Here is a 20,701-nt window from a genome sequence, read left to right as displayed (position 1 = left end):
TTGTCGTTCCCCACGTTGGGAGAGTGCCTGGGGGGGTACGGGGGGAGCAGGGCCTGACCCTGGTGGAGGAGGTGTTGGGGGAGCGCTGCTGGGGAGGGCAGCCAGGCAGGGAGCCAGTGGGCCATGGCCGAGGAGACCTGGGGAGGAGACCTGGGATAGGCCCGGAGAGATGGCTGGGGTGTGGTCACTGAGCGCCTGGAAAGCCGTGTCCTGAGGCAGAGTGGGGCTGGAGGGGGTCTGATTATTATTATTACACAGACCTCTTTTTATTTAGACAAGTAGTATGTAAATATATCCTTCTCAAATTTTTTTCCAAAACTGGCAAATGAAGTTGCTTTGCTGTCCCAGCCCCCTCCTCCCTGCCCCCCCCCCCCACCGGCTTCACCTTGACTTTCAATTTGGATGAAGGCTTCTAGAACTTCTCAGTTAAACCATGTGTGTCTGTATCGACACCCACGTGTGGTGATACCTGGAGTTCTGCTCCACAGCCGTCCCCAACAGGTCTGGGCTCCGTTGGGTCGGCATGGCCCACCCACCTTCATCAGCACCATGGTTTTTCAGGGTCCTCTGGTTGCATGCTGGGTGGTTGCCAAATTTTCACTATAATGAACCATGCTGAGAAGTATCCTTGGACTAGTCCTCCCTGTGGGTACACATGGGTGTTTATCCAGGAGAGGATACAATAGCAAGCGTTGCTGAGTGCTACAGTGTAACAGGCTCTCCGGAGGCTTTTCTGGCCGGAATAATTTAGTTCTTACAAACCCCTGGGGGAGCTCACTATGACTGTCTCCGCTTCACAGATGGGGAAATGAGGCTCAGAGAAGTTAAATAATTTGGTCAAGGTCACACAGCTAGTAAGTAGAATTGCGGGCTCGTGTGTATGCATGTTCTTCAGAAAGCAAGTTTAATTTTAACGTCCTGGTTTAATAAGCAGACAGTACGGAGAGACTTAACGAGAAGCTGTTCCCTGCCCTTTTCTTCCGCTTTTTTTTCTTCCTTTTTTTTTTTTCTTCCTCCTGTTCAGCGCAGCTTGCAGAATCTTAGTTCCCTGACCAAGAATTGAACCCAGGCCCTCGGCAGTGAAAGCGCAGAGTCCTAACCACTGGACCCCCAGGGAATTCCCTCTGCCTTTTTTGAGCAGAGGCAAGAAGGGCGGTGTCAGGCATACACACCAAGTGGGCATGTGTGCACTGGGGTGCTGGGCTAGGGGGTGGGAGGCCAGTGTCTGAGGGGGGGACGTGAGGGCCGGGTGGAGGAGGCTGGAGTTGAGGTTCTCCTGCTCCAGGGTAGCAGAGGCCAGCTGGGGTCCCATGGGCTGTTCCTTGCCCCCCCCAGATGTGGAGCAGAGGAGAGATGAGGCGGTAGGGGCCAGGCTTGTGGTGAGACCACTGTCTCTCCTTTGCTTCCTAGAGGATCTCCATGCTGGCCTGGAGCAGAGACTGAGCTGGACTTCTGGAGCCTGGGTGAGTGACGGCTGGGCACCACCTGGGGAAGGCAGGGGGGCTACAGCCACGCAGTGAAGGCGTCTGGTGTCCCTGAGGCTCTGGTCCGGTCGGGCCCGGTGTGCAAACGTCTGCCCAAACCCAGGTGCCCTAGCTGTGGGGGCCGCTGCCAGGCCCCCCAATTCTCTGATGGGGGGGCCAGGATTTGCTTGGGAGGGGTGGGCTCTGCTGCGAGGCTGGGGCGGTGTGTTTGGGTGCTGGCTGCAGTGCTGGAATCTGGAACGTTAGGGCTGGGAATTTGGGCTGGGGGAGGGGGCGCCTGGCCAGACGCCTTCCTGGCCAGCAGCAGGCTGGAGTCTGTGCGACTTCTTGGAAGTGCACCTCCGGGCTTCGGCCAGGAAGAGGCGTCTGATGCCCCTGAGGAAATCCCCGCCGGCCCGGTGAGCAAGCGGAGGGTCCCGGGCTGACTTCAAAACAGGAAGCGCCCGTTCCAGGAACGCCAGCCGCAGGAAGCTGTGCCGGGCTGTGCCCGGCACCTCCCGCAAGGACGGCCTGAGCGCTGCCTCTGGTCAGGTGGTTCACCCTTTGCTCCCGTGGGCCTGGCCAGGCAGGTCACCTGAGGCTTTGTTTGTCCCGAAGTGGAGGGAGCTGCTGCCTATCATTGTCACCCAAGTCCCTCCTGCCAGACTGTGTGACCTGGGCTCAGCGTGAGGGGCCCTTGGAACCCCTGGACTTGAGGCTCACTCTGCCCACCACCAAGAGGGGTCCTGGGCCAGGGAGCCCAGGTCTGGCCCTGGCCTGCTTGAGGGGGGGCGGGGCGGGGGCAGCAGCACAGTGTCTGGGCCAGTGTTACTGTCAGCAGCAAGACCTGTTCCGGCTCCGTGACCACACACATGGCTTTCATAGAGCACTTCTGGTGTGCCAGCCCTGGGGGCCCCTGGGGCCAAGGACAGGGCTGGGCTTCTGCCCCAGGGGCTCAGTCAAGTGGACATCAACCAGAGGGAGGCCAGAGCATTCTTTTTTTTTTTTTTGCGGTACCCGGGCCTCTCACTGCTGTGGCCTCTCCTGTTGCGGAGCACAGGCTCCGGACGCGCAGGCTCAGCGGCCATGGCTCACGGGCCCAGCCGCTCCGCGGCTTGTGGGATCCTCCTGGACCGGGGCACGAACCCGCGTCCCCTGTATCGGCAGGTGGACTTTCAACCACTGCGCCACCAGGGAAGCCCCAGAGCATTCTTTTTTATGCACTGTGACCCTTCCATCTCCTGGGTCCTGTCACGGTCTGTGAGCTACCAGGACTGAGGCAGGGCTCAGGGTCACAGCAGAGATCTTTCAGAAGGGGGGGGGGCCGGAGTTTCCCCGCTTGGTCGGTTCTGGGTTCAAGTCCTAGGCGCGCTGCCGGCCGGCAGAGGGGCCTGGACACGGGTCCATCGGGGACCAGGGGGCCTGCTTCCATGGGTGGCCTGGGCTCGGGCGGCTCCAGCTCCGGCCGCGGCTCCGCCCCCGCCCGTCCGTCCGCACCCGCAGGTCCGCCCCCGCCCGCCCGCTCCCTCCCTGGGCTCCGGGAACATTCCATTCATTCCCCGCTTGCCGCGGCGGCCCGTGGCTGGAGCCGCAGCCGCCGCCAAAGCCGAGCGGGACCAGAGTCGCGGCGGGGACTCGGGTGAGCGGGGCCGGGGCGGGGTGGGTAGGGCCAGCCTGGGCTCGAGGCCGAGGGGCCTGGACGCCCCCCGCCTCCGCGGCGCCGGGGAGCGGACTTTGCGCCGCGGCGGGCGAGCCAGCGAGCGCTGGGGCGGGGCGGCAGGGAAGCTGGGGCGGCGGGGGAGGGGCGGCGGGGGGCGGGGCCCTGCAGCCTTGCCCTTCCCCGCCCCCGCTCCCCGGGCCCTGAGCGAAGGTACCGGAGGGTGCCTGAGCGCCCGGGGCCTCTCCTGGCGCGCCTGGTTCTGTGCAGTCCTGGCGTCGCGGGCGTCCCGGCTCCAACCTGGGGATTTTCTGAACTGCACCCTCCTCTCCCCTAGACGGCCTCAGTTGCCCGCGGAGACGAGCGGAGCCTGCGGTGGCAGAGGCCCGCCTCCGCCCAGGATCTGCACAGTCTGCGCGCGGTCCTGTGAACTCTTCCTGTCTTTGACCAAAGGCACCATCTCCTCCCCGACCTGATCACCTCGTCTTGGTGCGGCCTGGGGTCACCCTGTCTCCTCATCCCACCGCCTTCTCTTAGGCCATTTTCAGCTCCTTCCCAGGTCCCTGCTGCCTCCTGGACACTGTCAAGCCAGCAGCTCGTGCGGAGGCCTGTGGGGTCCCCAGGGGCCCGGCAGGAACTGAGCACTCCAGAGCAAGGGGCTTCAGTGCACAGCCGAGGGGCGCCTTCCCCAGCCCTGAGACCTGCCCCTGTCAGTGCCCAGTGGTGATTCTGCGGTGCTTTGTCACTGGCTTTGTGACACTTGTTCTGGCTTTGTCACTGGGCTTTGTCCCTTGGTTGCCTCTCGGTTATGCTTCCTCCAGGGGCTTGAGGAATGTTGTGGAGACTCAGAACAGAGGGATGCAGTGGGGGATAGAAAACAGCCACAGCCTGGCCAGGGGGCTTCCTAGTGGCTCGGGCAAAGAAGGAAGCTGGCTTGATGTGAGAATCACAGGGTCCATCCTATTCCAGTCAGCACAGCTTTGCCCAAAGCCAGTGCCCCCAAAGAAACGTCTCCCCTGGCCATGGAGCAGAGCAGACAGCCTTCTGCCTTCCTGGAGGAGGAGGACTCAGGGCGGGGCAGGGCAGGCTGTCAAAGGGGGGGAAAAAAGTAATTGTTTCTTGAGGGAATGAGCGCGTTTCCAGGGCGGTGGTGTTTGAGGGGGCCGTAGGGGGCGTGTCAGCTCCTCTGTAGAGGTGCAGCAGCCGTGGGGGGAGTCTGGGAGGCCACCGCCACCGGCCACCCTCTCACAATCTGTGCCTGAGCCCCTCATGACCCTCTGCCGTTGGGGTCAGTCTCCACTCGGCCACGTGGCATGGACAGCTGCCCTAAATGTCCTGCCGGGCACAGGCCCCCTCAGGGAAGGTTCCGGCGGGTCCAGGAGTGAGGGCTCACGCACAGATTGTGAGAGGGTGGCCGGTGGGGGTGGCGGCCAAGACCACTTTAGGGGATTCTGATCAGGGTCCCGAGGGCGGCGATCGTGCTGGACCACCCCAAGGTGGGAGGGGCCTCCATGCTGGGGACTCTGAGCCCACCCTTGGCCTTAGTAGCTCGCCCCCATACATCCAGAGACACGCACGGGCGCGCGCACATACGCAGGGCCGTGTGTGTGCTCGGATGGACACCCGCACCCTGATGTGGCCTGCCCCGGCCCTGCACGCAGCACCCCCCGCGGCCTCCGGGGTCCCCCCTCAGAGACCTGGTTCACCCCAGAACACCCTCCCAGGACCTGCGTCCGGCGTGCCTGCGTCTGAGGGTCTGCCCTGGGCGGGGCACAGGCAGGGCGGGTGGATTGCTGGGGCCCTCCTGCTGGTTCATCAGGGGAAGCGGGGTTGGAGGCAGGGCCTGGAAGGCTTGGTGAGAGGGTGGGGAGGCAGGCCCACCAGCGGCTCTGCTGCTGCTTGTCAGATTACACCGTGTGTGCCGAGAGTCAGGCATAGAACAGGTGTGTGGCCCACCTGTTTGCATGTTCAGGGCCTGTCGGTCAGCTTGGGTCTGTGCTCTGGACAGTGTGGAGCACCTGGGGCTCTTGGGGTCATGGGGTGCGAGGGTGGGCACATGAGTGAGTGTCTGGGAGACTTTCTGGAGGAGGTGCTCTTTTGCCTTGGAGGTGGGCCTGAAGGTGCTTTGGGAACCTGGGGGCAGAGGACAGGGTGCAGTCCTCCGGGGGCGGCTGCACCCAGGCCTGGAGCTGCAGTGCTGGTGGCCTGGCCCCTCAGCGGTTAGGTTACAGGTGTTCCTTCTTGAGGAGGGCTGGGAGATGATCTCCTTAGAGATGAGAGTGCGTGTGTCTGGCCAGATGGGTGGGAAGGCAGGGAAGGGGTCGTGGGCTCGGGCGGGCTGCGGGCTGGGCAGGGTCAGGCACCGGGGGCTTCCTGTGGGGTGGGGTGGGTCCTCCAGGCTGGGGCTCCCCTGACCCTCCTCCCTTCCCACAGGGTGCCAGGGGCAATGGCGCTGCAGCTCTGGACCCTGACCCTCCTGGGCCTGGCGGGCACAAGTGCAAGCCTGCGGTCCCGCAAGCTGGACTTCTTCCGCAGCGAAACAGAGCTGAACCACCTGGTGGTGGACGAGGTGTCGGGCGTGGTGTACGTGGGGGCGGTGAACGCGCTCTACCAGCTGAGTGCCGACCTGCAGCTGGAGCAGCGGGCGGCCACGGGCCCGGCCCTGGACAACAAGAAGTGCACGCCGCCCATCGAGGCGAGCCAGTGCCACGAGGCCGTGCAGACTGACAACGTCAACCAGCTCCTGCTGCTCGACCCCTCCCGGAACCGCCTCATCGAGTGCGGCAGCCTCTTCAAGGGCATTTGCGCCCTGCGTTCCCTGAGCAACATCTCCTCGCTCCTCTTCTACGAGGATGGCAGTGGCGAGAAGTCCTTCGTGGCCAGCAACGACGAGAGCGTGGCCACCGTGGGGCTGGTGAGCACAACGGGCCCAAGCGGCGAGCACGTGCTCTTTGTGGGCAAGGGCAACGGGCCCCACGACAACGGCATCATCGTGAGCACGCGCCTGCTGGACCGGACGGAGGGCAGGGAGGCCTTTGAGGCCTACACGGACCACGCCACCTACAAGGCCGGCTACCTGTCCACAAACACACAGCAGTTCGTGGCTGCCTTCGAGGATGGCCACTACGTCTTCTTCGTCTTCAACCAGCAGGACAAGCACCCGGCCCGGAACCGCACGCTGCTGGCACGTATGTGCAAGTCCGACCCGTTCTACTACTCCTACCTGGAGGTGGACCTGCGCTGCCTGGGCCCCGACGACACCCGGGTCCCCGCCTTCGGCACCTGCCTGGCGGCCTCCGTGGCCCGGCCAGGCGCCACTGGGGTGCTCTACACTGTCTTCAGCACAGATGGCCGGGGTGGCGGGGGGCCGCGGGCGGGCCTCTGCCTGTTCCCGCTGGACGAGGTCCACAGCAAGATGGAGACCAGCCGCGACGCCTGCTACACGGGCACCCGGGAGGCGGGCCGGGACACCTTCTACAAGCCCTTCCACGGCGAGATCCAGTGTGGTGGCCACGGGTCGGTATGTGGCCTCAGCACGTTCTCCCACGGGCTTAGACCACGCGCGTGTGGTTCTGCGCGTGGCACTGCTTGCCGTGTCCACGTCCCACATGCTTGTGAAGGCCGGTGTGTGTGTGTGCGTGCGCGTGTACGTGTGTGTCCCTGCGGACAGGTGAGCGTGAGATGTAGGTGCCACTTCTCCCAGGTGTCAGCCATGCTGGGCATTGGGTTTTGGAGCAGTGAGCACGTGGGTAGGGGCCCTGCCTGCCTGGGCCGGTCCTGGGGGACGTGTGCAGGGCCGCGAGTGCTGGGAGTCGTGGTGGGGAGAGGCCTCGGGCGGGGGTCTGCACCCACCGTTGACGCCATGGTCCATAGGGTGCCAGTGAGAGTTTCCCGTGTGGCTCAGAGCACCTGCCCTACCCGCTGGGCAGCCGAGACGGACTCTCAGCCGTAGCCGTGCTGCACCGTGGAGGCCTGAACCTGACAGCTGTGACAGTGACGACCGAGAATGGCCACACCATCGCCTTCCTGGGCACCTCGGACGGCCGGGTCCTCAAGGTGAGGCCCAGGGCTGGGGCAGGGTGGTTTCCGGAGGGGTCCTCAGTGCACGAGGCCCCCTGCCCTCACCGTGCACCTGCTCTCGTGCCCACAGGTGTACCTCGCTCCAGATGGCAGCTCCGCGGAGTATGGCTCTGTCCTTGTGGAGATCAACAAGAGAATCAAGAAGGACCTGGTGCTGGCCGCAGACCTGGCCAGTCTGTACGCCATGACCCAGGACAAGGTTGGCCTGTGGAGCCTGGGAGGAGGGGCCTTGGTGGTCCAGCCCCTAGAGACACGCAGAGCATGCTGGGAGGGGGCCCAACTGTCATCTCCCTGGGTCCTGACGGTGTCTCTCAAGCACCTTTCCCGTCTTTGAAACCGTTTCTCGCTGTTCTGTGTCTCCGGCCCGGCCTTGGGCCCCTCCTGACCAGAGGATCAGTGCTCTGAGTGGGCCTTCCCCAAGTGCAAACAGGGAGGCGCGGGGCCCCAGGCAGCTTCTGTGAGCTCAGACGGTGGGGGACATGGGCCCCGGGCTCCTGCGCCACCCGATCCTGGGTCAGGTCCAGCCTCCCGGCCGGGTCCCACACAACCTGGACAGCAGCTGCTGCCTGGAGCCCTCACTGCCCAGCCTTGAGTCGTGTTGAGGCTTCTAAGCCTTAGCGGTAAAGGTGGGATCAAGCTGGTGGTCCCGGGAAAGTCTGGCGTCTGAGCGAGGTCCTTCGTGGCTGCTGGCCCGACACCTGCGGCGGCCGTAGTCCCGCTCACCGCCCCGGTGCCCCCAGGTGTTCCGGCTCCCCGTGCAGGAGTGTGAGAGCTTTTCCACCTGCGCCCAGTGCCGCAGCTCACAGGACCCCTACTGCGGCTGGTGTGTCGTCGAGGGACGGTGAGCATCCGGGAGTCTGGGGTGCTCGGCCCAGCCTGGGTCCGGGGGTGCCGCCCCACCCTGAGGGCTCACGGGTGCCCCCTGCCCCCGCAGATGCACCAGGAGGGCTGAGTGCCCGCGGGCCGAAGAGAGTGGCCACTGGCTGTGGAGCCGCAGTGAGGCCTGCGTGGCCGTCACCGAGACCCAGCCGCAGAACATGAGCCGCCGGGCGCAGGGAGAGGTGTGCGGTGGGGGTGGAGGCAGGGGCGCTGCTGGCCGGACGCAGGGAGAGGTGTGCGGTGGGGGTGGAGGCAGGGGCGCTGCTGGCCGGGCGCAGGGAGAGGTGTGCGGTGGGGGTGGAGGCAGGGGCGCTGCTGGCCTGGGGCTGTGGGGACGGCAGGAGACCCGCGTAGTATCTCGCTCCTGGCCTGGACGGCGGTGCTGAGCCTGGGGACAGGGACCCCATCCTTTGTTGGGTCCCCTGGCCCCTTTGACCCGAGGGGCTTCTGAGAATCCAGGGCAGACCCAGGCCCTGTCCCAGGAGTGGCTTAGGTGACCACAGAGGGGCCCATTCAGATGAAATGGAGCCAGGTTCTAGAGGGTTCTCCAGGGGGCAGGTGTACACATACAGGAGGGCGGCCAGAGAATGGCCAGAGGACTGGGGCTCAGGGCGGGGGCGGGAGGTTGCCTGCACCCTGAGGCTGGGCAGAGGAGTCCTGCTGTGAGCTGAGTGGCCCTTCCGCAGGTGCACCTGACCGTCAGTCCCCTCCCGGCCCTGAGCGAGGAGGACAAGCTGCTGTGCCTCTTCGGTGAATCACCGCCACACGTGGCGAGCATGCAGGGGGGCGCCGTGGTCTGCAACTCCCCGAGCAGCATCCCCAGCACGCCGCCTGGCCAGGGTGAGGCCCCGCCCGAGCCTGTCCCCTGAGCATTTGGGGCAGCGGAGGACGACTCACTGGTGAAGGTGGGGGCCACGCGGTGACATGGCTGGGACCTGGCAGGCGCTCTGCCCCAGACGCCCAGGAACCACGGCCCTCGGTGCCTGCAGGGACACAGCGAGGGCCCAGCAGCGCAGAGCCCTGGGGAGCGACACACGAGCCGAGATCTGATAGCGGCGGCGGGTCCTGCTGAGCCCTGCGGGGCCCCACTCAGACCAGGGTCTCCACACGCGGCCTCCCGTTCTCTGCTGGGTCGCCTGTGGGGAGCGCTGATGGAAGGAGGAGTTGGGGCCGGGGGGGCCCAGTTCCGGCTTCCTGTTCCCCCCAGCCCAAGCCCGCCTCCCCCTGCGGCCCCGCCTGACGCTGGCCCCATCTGCTGTCCACAGATCACGTGGCCGTGACCATCCAGCTTCTCTTCAAACGCGGCAACGTCTTCCTGACCTCCCACCTGTACCCCTTTTACGACTGCCGAGTGGCCATGAGCCTGGAGGAGAACCTGCCGTGAGTGCCCCTGCCTGTCCCTCCCAGCCCCCGCTGCGGACCCCACACTTCTCACCACCCTCTCCTCCAGGTGCATCTCCTGTGCCAGCAACCGCTGGACCTGCCAGTGGGACCTGCGCTACCACGAGTGTCGGGAGGCCTCGCCCAACCCTGAGGACGGCATCGTCCGTGCCCACATGGTGAGGGGCCGTGAGGGCACGTGGGCCAGGCTGCTCGGCCGACGCCAGCAGCACCTGACCAGCCCTGCCCCCCCAGGAGGACGACTGCCCCCAGTTCTTGAACCCCAGCCCGCTGGTCATTCCCATGAACCACGAGACGGCGGTGACCTTCCAGGGCAAGAACCTGGACACGGTGAAGGTGCGGGGGGCTTGTGGGGCCCTGGCTAACCAGTGAGGCCAGGCCTGGGGGTCCCAGCAGGGGCCGTGATGGCTGGTGGGGAGGCACAGGCTTGTTCAGAGCCGTCCTCCTGCAGACCAGAAGCTAAGCGCCGGGGCCCATCCAGCCTTCTGCGGCTCAGGGCCCAGCACGTGAGGGAGGCAGAGGGGTCAGAGGGTGGACGTGGGGACATCTGGACGGGCCTCGAGGGTTTAGGGCGTGCAGGGGCTGGGCAGCCAAGTGCCACTCAGGAGGGAGCAGGGCGGTGAGTCTGGGTGTTGACCGTGGCGGGGCCTGTCTGTGAGCGGCTGGGTGTCAGTCGGGATGGGGGCGCCCAAGCTGGCCCGGGAGCTGTGTGGGGCACGGCAGGCCCCGGGGCCCAGGGTGGGCATGTGGGACGCGCTGGCCTGCCTCGGGTATCCTGACTGGCCTGTCTGGCAGAGCTCCTCCCTGCGCGTGGGCAGTGACCTGCTCAAGTTTGAGGAGCCAGTCAGCACACAGGAGCAAGGAACCTTCTCCTTTCGGACCCCAAAGGTACGCCTCCCGGGGTGGGTGGGCCAGGCTGGTGGACCCCGAGGGCTGGCCCTGCGGGGGCTGCCCAGTTACCTCCGGGGCTTGAGGGGTGGGGCGGGGGCAGGCTCACCAGCTGCCCTTCTGGGGAAGCGGGGCCGGCAGGCAGGTGTGGCCTCAGAGCATCCCTGGGCCTCCCGTCTCCCTGGAATCCAAGTCATCCTCAGTCTCTGAGCCTCCAGCTTCTAGCCACCTGGAGGCCTCCCCTTGCTGCCCGTCAGCTGTGAGGGGACACACGGTGGTCACTCTCGGGGGCTCGGGTGGGAGGCGGGGGTGCAGCGTGTCCCTGTGTGCCCCCAGCTCTCCCACGATGCCAACGAGACGCTGCCCCTGCATCTGTATGTCAAGTCCTACGGCAAGAATATTGACAGCCGGCTCCAAGGTGGGTGGGGTGGGCAGCTGGGCTGGTGGGCGGGCAAGGGCAGCAGGGCGGCCCTGCTGACGGCCAGCTTCTCCCTCCGCAGTGACCCTCTACAACTGCTCCTTCGGCCGCAGCGACTGCAGCCTGTGCCTGGCCGCTGACCCTGTCTACAGGTGCGTGTGGTGCAGCGGGCAGAACAGGTGTGTGTACGCGGCCCTGTGTGGTAACGCCACCTCCGAGTGCCCACCGCCCGTCATCACCAGGGTAAGCCCCCTTACCCCTGACCTCCCTGGCAGGAGGGACTCCAGCCCGGCCCGGGACCAGCTGCGCAGCCTGGCCTGCCCCAGCCACCAGGTCAGCCGGGCTCTGCCAATTTCAGATCCAGCCTGAGACCGGTCCGCTCGGCGGAGGCATTCGCGTCACCATCCTTGGGTCAAATCTGGGGGTCAGAGCAGACGACGTGAAGAGGGTCACCGTGGCTGGCCGGAACTGTGCCTTTGAGCCAGAACGCTACTCCGTGTCCACCCGGTGAGTGGGCAACCTGGGCCCTCCGAGCTGGGCCAGGCCCTACCCTGGGGGGCCGGGGGACTGGGGGGATGGAGAGGAAGGACACGGTGCAGGTATGCGTGGGTGCCCAGGGCTTGCACACACACAGAGTGTGCCCACCTGCCTGCCACCCATGCAGGATCGTGTGCACCATCGAGGCTGCAGAGGCGCCCTTCACGGGGGGCGTCGAGGTGGACATCAGCGGGAAGCTCGGCCATTCGCCTCCCCATGTCCAATTCACCTATCAGGTAAGCGCCCGGCAGGTGGCTCTTGCAGGTCAGGACAAATGTGGGTGGGATCTGGGGGGCCATGCGCTGACTCGGGGTGAGGCGAGGCTGTGCCCCTGCCTCTTTCTGACAACGGTCATGGCCCAGTCGAGGCCCGGGAGGGAGGGCCGCAGCCCTGCCGCCCCAGCCCTGCCGCCCCAGCCCTGAGTCAAATGTCCCTGCTTTTCTCTTCTAGCAGCCCCAGCCCCTCAGTGTGGAGCCAAAGCAGGGGCCACAGGCGGGCGGCACCATGTTGACCATCAATGGTACCCACCTGGACACAGGCTCTGAGGAAGACATGCGGGTGACCCTCAATGACATCCCTTGTAAAGTGTGGGTGTCACCCACAGGCCGCCAAATCCTGGTCTGCCCTGGTCCTGGGGACAGGGTGAGGGCCCTCTGGCCGTGACCCTGTGTCTATCCTGGAGGGGGCAGTGGAACCAACCAGACCCACTGACCCACTGGCCTGGGGCTGCGGGCGGTCCCAGGGTGGGGCTGGCATTGACTGGCGATCCCCACCCCCAGGACGCAGTTTGGGGCACAGCTTCAGTGTGTCACCGGCCCCCAGGCGGCTCCGGGAGAGCTGCCCCTGAAAATTTACTATGGGGGCTCCGAAGTGCCCAGCCCTGGCGTCACCTTCACCTACCGTGAGAACCCAGTCCTGCGGGCCTTCGAGCCGCTGCGAAGCTTTGTCAGGTGAGACCTCTTCCCCCCCCCCGTGGCAGGTGCCCCCCACTCCCACACTGCTGGCCACACCCACCCCATCTAGCTATTTCGCAGGTGCCCTCTTCTCACTGGGCTTGTGAGGATATGGCAGAGCTGGTCTGGGTGACAGGAGGAGGCCTCCAAAAATCCCCACTGTACCCCCAGGTCGGGCAGGCCCGACATCCCGCCTCCACCTCCCCCCGCCACCCAGCCCAGCCCTGCTTCTGACAGTCCAGGGTGGCGGTGCTCAGTCACGTGCTCTGAGCACACACACCCCACCCCACCCCCCGCCCCTGCCATTGCAGCAGGTCTGGGCTTGCACACACCTTGCACACACCTGCAAGGGTATCCAAAAGCAGGGTGGGGGCGGGGACACAGCCTTGCAGGCCACCTGCTCTGGAGCTGGCTGGGCACCTCCCTTGCCCGGGTGTGCCCACTCAGGCACCATCCCCCTCCCTGCCCCCCAGTGGTGGCCGGAGCATCAACGTCACAGGACAGGGCTTCAGCCTGATCCAGAAATTCGCCATGGTGGTCATAGCCGAGCCCCTGCAGTCCTGGAGGCGGCGGCGGGAGGCCGGAGCCCTGCAGCCCGTGACGGTCAGTCGGCGCCCGCTGCTGGGGACACGCCAGGGCAGGATGCAGCCTGTGCCAAGTGGCCTAACGGTCCTGCCTCGGCTCTTAGGTCGTGGGCAGGGAGTACGTGTTCTGCAGTGACTCCAAGGTTGTGTTCTTGTCCCCGGCCGTCCCCGAGGAGCCCGAGGCCTACAACCTCACGGCGCTCATTCAGATGGATGGGCACCAAGCCCTGCTCAGGACTGAGGCTGGTGCCTTTGAGTACGTCGCCGACCCCACCTTCGAGAACTTCACAGGGGGCGTCAAGAAGCAGGTCAACAAGCTCATTCACGCGCGGGTGAGGACCAGTGCAGCCCCGGGGTCAGGTCCTGAGCGGGTGCGTGTAGGGGAGCAGCCCAAGGTCTGGGCTGAGCTGGTCGGGGCATCCCTGAACCCCTCCTGGGCACTGTGGCCCCATCCCCCGCCCCCCAGGGCACCAATCTGAACAAGGCGATGACGATTCACGAGGCCGAGGCCTTCGTGGGTGCCGAGCGGTGCGTCATGAAGACCCTGACGGAGACCGATCTGTACTGTGAGCCCCCAGAGGTGCAGCCCCCTCCCAAGCGGCGGCAGAAGCGGGACACGACCCACAACCTGCCTGAGTTCATTGTGCGTGTAGGGTGGGGGCAGGGAGGGGACAGGGCACCGGGCTCTCGTGGTCTCGGCCACGCACCTGTCCTTGCTGACTCCGCCTCTCCACGCAGGTGAAGTTTGGCTCCCGGGAGTGGGTGCTGGGCCGCGTGGAGTATGACACGCGTGTGAGTGACGTGCCGCTCAGCCTCATCCTGCCGCTGGTCATCGTGCCCATGGTGGCCGTCATCGCCGTGTCTGTCTACTGCTACTGGTGAGCCTCTCCCCCGGCAGCCTCAGCCCCTTGGCCACACCCACCGGCCAGCACAATCCAGGCCAGGTCCCAGGAGCTTCCCTGTGCCCCCAGGAGGAAGAGCCAACAGGCAGAGCGCGAGTACGAGAAGATCAAGTCCCAGCTGGAGGGCTTGGAGGAGAGCGTGCGTGACCGCTGCAAGAAGGAGTTCACAGGTCGGGGCCGTCCTGCAGGTCCCGGGGGAGGAGGGCTCGGAAGAGGCTGCATTGGGAGGGACGGAGGAGGGGGGCTGCCGGTGGGCGGATGCCTCACCACGACCTCCCTGCAGACCTGATGATTGAGATGGAGGACCAGACCAACGACGTGCACGAGGCAGGCATCCCCGTGCTGGACTACAAGACCTACACCGACCGCGTCTTCTTCCTGCCCTCCAAGGACGGCGACAAGGACGTGATGATCACGGGCAAGCTGGACATCCCTGAGTCACGGCGGCCCTTGGTGGAGCAGGCGCTCTACCAGTTCTCCAACCTGCTCAACAGCAAGTGCTTCCTCATCAACGTGAGCGGGGCGGGGCCTCTGGGGCGTGGGGCGGGGCCGCGAGGGGCGGGGCCTCTGGGGCGAGGGGGCGGGGCGGGGCGGGGCTCTGACCGGCCTCCCCCACAGTTCATCCACACCTTGGAGAACCAGCGGGAGTTCTCGGCCCGCGCCAAGGTCTACTTTGCGTCGCTGCTGACGGTGGCGCTGCACGGGAAGCTGGAGTACTACACGGACATCATGCGCACGCTCTTCCTGGAGCTCATGGAGCAGTATGTGGTGGCCAAGAACCCCAAGCTGATGCTGCGCAGGTGTGTGGGGAAGGGCAGAGGCCGCGGTGGGGGTGTTAGGGGGTGGCAGTGGGGCAGCACAGGCTTGTCCAGGCACCTGGTTTGCCAGCAAGTACAGCCAGTGCCAGTGAGTAGGGCAGAGGGATGGCGGGGGGGCATCGCTGCTGGCAGGTGGTCTGTGCTGGCCACTTATCTGCTCCCCCTTCTCATCAGCCCTTTGTAGGATGGGGTGGAAGATGAAAGGCCCACCCTGAGGGGGCTGGGAGATTGGTCACTGCAGGCAGTAAATGTATAGACTGACGGAGGCTCTGGCCTGGATGGAGGCTGGGCTGCTCTGAGGGTGGTCTGGGTACTTGGAAGAGCCAGCTGATCCTAGGGGCACTAAAGGGCCCCTCAACACAAGGCCTTTCTGCATCTCCAGGTCTGAGACAGTGGTGGAGAGGATGCTGTCTAATTGGATGTCCATCTGCCTGTACCAGTATCTCAAGGTGGGCTCCACACAGCCCTGCCAGGGGGTGGGGAGGGACGAGGTGGTGCTGTACCCCCCGGATGTCCACCTCCCTGCGGCCCAGCTCCACCTGGACGGGTTTGCTTCCCACCCTGGCACGATCAGTCCCACCGTGGCTCAGCCGCCCGTGTTGCTGCAGGACAGCGCAGGGGAGCCGCTGTACAAGCTCTTCAAGGCCATCAAGCATCAGGTGGAGAAGGGGCCGGTGGATGCTGTGCAGAAGAAAGCCAAATACACCCTCAACGACACAGGGCTGCTGGGGGACGACGTGGAGTACGCGCCCCTGGTGAGCCCCTGGGGCTGGGCGGGCTGCTGCGGGACCTCAGGGGCCGGCCTCCGGGCCAGCCTCAGGGCCAGAGGCTGATGCCACTCGCCTCCTTCGTGGACTTGCATTAGAGCCCGTTCCCCGTGCTGGGCCCACCCGTGTTCAGGGAGGGGCCTGGGTCATGGGCCTCCAGCAGGCTCGTGGGTCACTGGAGAGAGGCTCTAAGTGTCACGGCCCCAAGCCAGCTGCCTCCTGGGTGCCCGGGCCTGCTGCAGGCATTTGAGGGGCCTGGGCACACCAAGTGAGTGGTGGTAAACTCGTGCGCGTGTGGAGGTGGTACGTGGCGTGTGCCCCCGTGACGCCTGTGTGTTGCGTGATACCTAGAAGTGAGCAGTCCTCTGCCCTCTGTCCTGTTGAGCCATGGCACGCAGGAAAGGGTGAGGCCTGGGTGCTGAAGGGGCTCCGGATCCCCACCACCACTCCTCCACCTGAGGGTGTCGCCACTCGGGGGGAGCCCCAAGACTGCCCCCAGTTTGGGGCGAGCGAGGGCGAGGGCCCCTCCCCAACTGGCCCTTCGTTCTGTGTCCCCTGGCAGATGGTGAGCGTGATCGTCCAGGACGAAGGGGTCGACGCCATCCCTGTCAAGGTCCTCAACTGTGACACCATCTCCCAGGTCAAGGAGAAGATCATTGACCAGGTGTACCGCACGCAGCCTTGCTCCCGCTGGCCCAAGGCTGACAGTGTGGTCCTCGGTGAGCACCACCCTCGTGTGCCTGGCTCTGTGCCCGTGGAAGCCCAGTCGGCCAGGTCGGGTGGGGGATAGCGAGAGGAGGCCCGGACAGGGTGGGCTGTGGCCGGGTTCCAGGAGCTGGGCTGTGTCCTCCCACAGAGTGGCGTCCTGGGTCCACAGCCCAGATCCTGTCAGACCTGGACCTGACCTCCCAGCGGGAGGGCCGGTGGAAGCGCGTCAACACGCTGATGCACTACAACGTGAGTGTGGCGGCCGGGCGGGCCGAAGCCCCTGCTGAGAGCGGGGCAGGCGGGCCGCCCTCACGACTCTGTTCCCCAGGTCCGGGATGGGGCCACTCTTATCCTGTCGAAGGTGGGGGTCTCCCAGCAGCCTGAGGACAGCCAGCAGGACCTGCCTGGGGAGCGTGAGTCCCTTCCCCTTGTCCGGGCCCCTCTGGCCTCTGGAGGTCATCGTGAGCCAGCGTCCGCCCCATGCCGCCGTCTCGGGGGAGCTGTGAGCCCGCCGTGGGACCCAGGCCCCGGGCCCCGGTCCTCGTCCTTCAGCACCCCCCTCCCCCACAGGCCACGCCCTCCTGGAGGAGGAGAACCGGGTGTGGCACCTGGTGCGGCCAACGGACGAGGTGGACGAAGGCAAGTCCAAGCGTGGCAGCATGAAGGAAAAGGAGCGCACCAAGGCCATCACCGAGATCTACCTGACCCGCCTGCTCTCGGTCAAGGTGGGCCGCGGAGGGCGTGTGGGAGGCAGACCTGGGACGGCGCCAGTGGGACGCGCTGAGCCCCGCTCCCGCCCCGCAGGGCACGCTGCAGCAGTTCGTGGACAACTTCTTCCAGAGCGTGCTGGCGCCTGGCCACGCGGTGCCGCCCGCGGTCAAGTACTTCTTCGACTTCCTGGACGAGCAGGCAGAAAAGCACGACATCAAGGACGAGGACACCATCCACATCTGGAAGACCAACAGGTGTGGGCTCCGTGCCTCCACCCACCCCGCCCGCCCTGCTCCAGGCCTCGGCGGCCCCTCACACCCTGTCGTTCCGCCTCAGTTTACCTCTCCGGTTCTGGGTGAACATCCTCAAGAACCCCCATTTCATCTTCGACGTGCACGTCCACGAGGTGGTGGACGCCTCCCTGTCGGTCATCGCACAGACCTTCATGGACGCCTGCACACGCACAGAGCACAAGCTGAGCCGCGTAAGTGCAGCTGCGGGCGGCCCAGCCCGCTTCCTGGCAGCGCGAAGCATCAGGGGAGGGGGCTGTGGTGCAGGTGAGGAGGTCGCTTTGGGGCGTGGATTTGCACAGCGGGGGCTGGAGCTCAGTAGAAAGACAGGTGCAGGGTACCTGGGGCGGAGGGAGGCCCCCTGGGCAGTGGACCTGTGGCAGCCTGGGACCCCGAGCTCCTTCCCTTCCGTGAGAGAGAAAAAGTGAGTTTTACCATTAATCACAAAATGACGAAAACACCGTCAGGTCTGTGGATAGGTAGGGCAGCTACCGCCGTTGGACCCCCATCCCCCGCACACCCCTCTTTCTCTGGGTATCCTGAGCGCGTGCAGGTGTCTCGGCCTGGGTGTCACTTGGCTCTGACCCCCACAGGACTCTCCCAGCAACAAGCTACTCTACGCCAAGGAGATCTCCACCTATAAGAAGATGGTGGAGGAGTGAGTCCCCCCCACCCCCCAACGAGGCCAGAGCCTGGCTGCCCACCCTCAGCCCCCACCCAGCGGGGCCCCCGGGCGGTGCAGGCCTGTGATCAGGAGGTGGGGCCCGTGGGTAGCTTCGGGTCCAGCGTCCGGGAGCCACCGCCCCCCACCCCACCGTTCCGGTACCCGCCCCCTGCGGCCCACCCTGTGTAACTCCCCCTCCCCTCACAGCTACTACAAGGGGATCAGACAGATGGTGCAGGTCAGCGACCAGGACATGAACACACACCTGGCAGAGATTTCCCGGGTAAGGGTGGCACAGGGGACCCACAAGCTGAGCCCCCCCCCAGGATTAGCCCTCCACCACCCCCGCCCCCCCGGAAGGCCCTGCTGCGCGGGCCAGGAGACTGCACGGGGGGCGGGCAAAGTTGTGCCCACGGGGGGGAAAGGAGAGGCGCAGACGAGGGGGCTTGGGGGGCGGCGGGGCTCGCAAGCAGCTCTGAGCCAGCCCCGCCTGCCGTGGGTCTGCATGGGTGGGAGACTCTCTGTCCGCGGTGTGCCGTGGCTGTGCGTGTCACGACTGCCGGGGGGACCCTTCGCGTCTGCCTGCTCCACTGGGAGACAGCCTCCTGTCCCTGGGTCACGCAGCCCTTCCGCCACCCTCCCAGGCGCACACGGACTCCCTGAACACCCTCGTGGCCCTGCACCAGCTCTACCAGTACACGCAGAAGTACTACGACGAGGTAGGGGTCCGGTCCTTCCAGGACGGCCGTGCTCACCCTAACCCTGACCCTGACCCTGGCCTGTGCTCTGACGTGACCCCTCCTCAGATCATCAACGCCCTGGAGGAGGATCCCGCCGCCCAGAAGATGCAGCTGGCCTTCCGCCTGCAGCAGATCGCGGCTGCACTTGAGAACAAGGTCACGGACCTCTGACCGCGACCTCCACCGTCATGGTCTCGGGACACAGGTGTGTGACACCCACTGCCGGGCGCTGGGCGGCCCCGGGGGAGCACGGCCAAGCGGGCAGGACTCAGCCCTTCTCTCTCTGGCAGAGGAAGAGCCCCCGGGCTTCCGAGTGTGTGCGTGGCAGGGGGGCCCCCACCTCAGCATTTGTAGCCTCATAGCACCCTTCTCCTGAGCAATAGTGCCGGGCGCCCACCAGCACCAGTTCCCTCCTGCAGAACCAGCATCGGGGGTGTCTCCTTCAAGCCTCCTGAGTGATTCGAAAACGTGCCTTATGTCCCCGGCGCCACGCTGGGTTGCTGGGGGCAGTCGGGCCTCAGCCCCCCTCCCCAGGCACCAGCAGCCGCCTCAGATACCTGGGTTGGGCCTTTTGGGGTGAGGTCTGAGTGCCCTCGGCCCCCAGGACCTAGTGCCCAGACTCTGTCCGTCTGCCCTACCTGGACTGGGGCAGAAAAGTGGTACGATGCCTTCCTGACCTCGCTGGCCTGCCCTGCGGGGCACTGGCACTCCCGGGGGACTCCGTGCTGCAGGCCCCACCTCAAAGGTCAAGCTGGACGTCAGACGTCGAGGCCCAGGCGGCCAGAAGGGACCCAGCAGACTGGGGATCAGGGTCCCAGCCTGTCAGACAGGCTGACCTGGAGGCCCTGCCCAGGTCCGGGGGGCCGGGAGCAGCTCCGCCAGGACACCCGCAACCCTTTTTGTAAATCTTGTTAATTGTCAATCAAATACAGCTGTCTTTTTCACTCTGCTGGTTGGCTGGGTTCTTCCCGGGGCTGCCGACCCGCCGTCCCTACACACCTGCCCCGTTTTGGTACCGGGCCTGTCCTGCCCACGGCCTCCCTTCCTGTGCACTCCTGGCCCCAGAAGCTCACCTGAAGGTGGGCCCGTGTGGCCTCGCACACCCACCCCACAGTCCCTGGCTCCCCTGGGCCAGGCCTGCTGGGTGTGCTGAGGCAGCCCGTCCACGGCCACCAGCTCGGCCGAGTCCACGCCTTCCTGCTGCCCCAGCAGGACAGGATGGTGGTCAGGGCTGGGAGGTGAGCGCTGGGGTGCGAACCTGTCCCAGAGGCACATCCTGGTGCACCCCAGCACTGAAAGTGATCCTGAAGCAGGTGGGGGTTCCAAGGGCACAGGGCGGCGGCCCCGCCCCCCACGGTGCGGGATTGGGCCCGCTTGGGCGCCACCTGGTGGCAGGGGTGGGCGTGGCGCGAGCTCTCGGGGACCTGTTTTCTCCTTCCTGAGGTGCGGTGCCTCACAGGTGTGGTCCACCCAGCACACGTTTAGTAAGGCCCTACTGGGTGCAGACCCCACTGGACACGGTGGTTCCTGGAGGGAGGCCCTGTGTCCCCCTGCTCGAGGCTGTGGGGCCATTAGGGTCAGCTCCTCCTGGGGTCCCAGGCACCTGAGAGCAAATGGCACCTTTGTTGTAGGAAGGAGGGGCTTCTCCCAGAGGCAGGCCATGTGGGGAGGCAGACTGCTCCCAACCCCTGTGTTGCACACAGGGCAGGAGCCGTGAGATGCGCTCCTCTGTGGCCAGTCAGGCACACGTACCGTGACCACACGGGCGTGCGCGTGTGCGTGCACACGCAGCACCAGCGCGTTGGGCCCCTCACTCGTTCACTCAACACGCGTGGTCCTGGGCACTAGGGACACAGCAGTAAAGGCGGCAGAGAGGGCCTTCCTTGAGGGAGCCCTTGTGTTCCAAGAATACCAACCCTAGCAGAAAAGGGATTTAGTGGCTCCGTAAAGGCAAGCGAACGGGTCCAGCTTCAGATATGGCTGGATCCAGGTGCTCACATGTCTTTGGGTTCCATCTATCTGAACTTCTCCCCAACACGTGCTCCTTTATTCTCAGACACCTGGGACGCTGGTGGCAGGGCACCCCAGCCTGTGTCTCCTCCACTTGGGGCACACCATTGTGGCTGAGAAGTCTCAATGGGCTCGGCCTCGATCATAAGCCACTTCTGTACAGGGACAGCCCGTTTTGAGCCACGTGGAACACCCCTCCCACGTGGAAGGGGTACTAGGCAAACAGCTGAC

The 20,701-nt window shown here is 65.6% G+C and overlaps 1 protein-coding gene across 5 annotated transcripts; it reads left to right on the top strand.

Annotated features, from left to right (window-relative positions):
• Window positions 1-1,408: 1,408 nt before the first annotated feature.
• On the top strand, window positions 1,409-19,404 carry PLXNB2 (plexin B2). 5 transcript variants are annotated; one of them, XM_082666432.1, is made up of 38 exons: window positions 3,043-3,102; window positions 3,458-3,609; window positions 5,554-6,640; window positions 6,994-7,176; window positions 7,271-7,399; window positions 7,941-8,041; window positions 8,135-8,261; window positions 8,766-8,919; window positions 9,345-9,459; window positions 9,530-9,638; window positions 9,715-9,816; window positions 10,276-10,368; window positions 10,705-10,786; window positions 10,869-11,029; window positions 11,145-11,293; window positions 11,451-11,559; window positions 11,774-11,910; window positions 12,103-12,273; window positions 12,750-12,879; window positions 12,965-13,192; window positions 13,327-13,503; window positions 13,599-13,738; window positions 13,832-13,932; window positions 14,046-14,275; window positions 14,381-14,562; window positions 14,963-15,029; window positions 15,189-15,335; window positions 15,910-16,066; window positions 16,204-16,304; window positions 16,384-16,468; window positions 16,626-16,780; window positions 16,860-17,020; window positions 17,103-17,250; window positions 17,650-17,714; window positions 17,928-18,003; window positions 18,365-18,439; window positions 18,527-18,665; window positions 18,880-19,404. In XM_082666432.1, exons 3-37 carry the CDS (start codon window positions 5,567-5,569, stop codon window positions 18,629-18,631), a joined length of 5,526 nt encoding a protein of 1,841 aa, XP_082522558.1. In that variant the 5' UTR covers window positions 3,043-3,102; window positions 3,458-3,609; window positions 5,554-5,566; the 3' UTR covers window positions 18,632-18,665; window positions 18,880-19,404. The 5 variants fall into 5 exon arrangements, with proteins under 5 accessions (XP_082522555.1, XP_082522556.1, XP_082522558.1 ...); XM_082666431.1 differs by having other exon boundaries at window positions 18,844-19,404; XM_082666429.1 differs by lacking the exon at window positions 3,043-3,102 and adding an exon at window positions 1,409-1,463 and having other exon boundaries at window positions 18,527-19,404.
• The last annotated feature ends 1,297 nt before the right edge of the window (window positions 19,405-20,701 follow it).

The sequence above is a fragment of the Grampus griseus genome, assembly GCF_964374135.1.
Source record: "Grampus griseus genome assembly, chromosome: 11".
In the NCBI taxonomy this organism is placed as follows: domain Eukaryota; kingdom Metazoa; phylum Chordata; class Mammalia; order Artiodactyla; family Delphinidae; genus Grampus; species Grampus griseus.
The sequence above is the reverse complement of the archived record's forward strand: the minus strand, read 5'-3'. Positions and strand labels throughout refer to the sequence as shown.

What these genes read in the sequence shown, in the direction of transcription:
- PLXNB2 (XM_082666429.1), top strand. Translation starts at nt 5,567, where the DNA reads ATGGCGCTGCAGCTCTGGACCCTGACCCTCCTGGGCCTGGCGGGCACA. An exon ending in CGGACGGCCGGGTCCTCAAG is followed by an intron (nt 7,177 to 7,270) that starts GTGAGGCCCAGG and finishes TCGTGCCCACAG; the next exon opens with GTGTACCTCGCTCCAGATGG. An exon ending in CACATCTGGAAGACCAACAG is followed by an intron (nt 17,021 to 17,102) that starts GTGTGGGCTCCG and finishes GTTCCGCCTCAG; the next exon opens with TTTACCTCTCCGGTTCTGGG.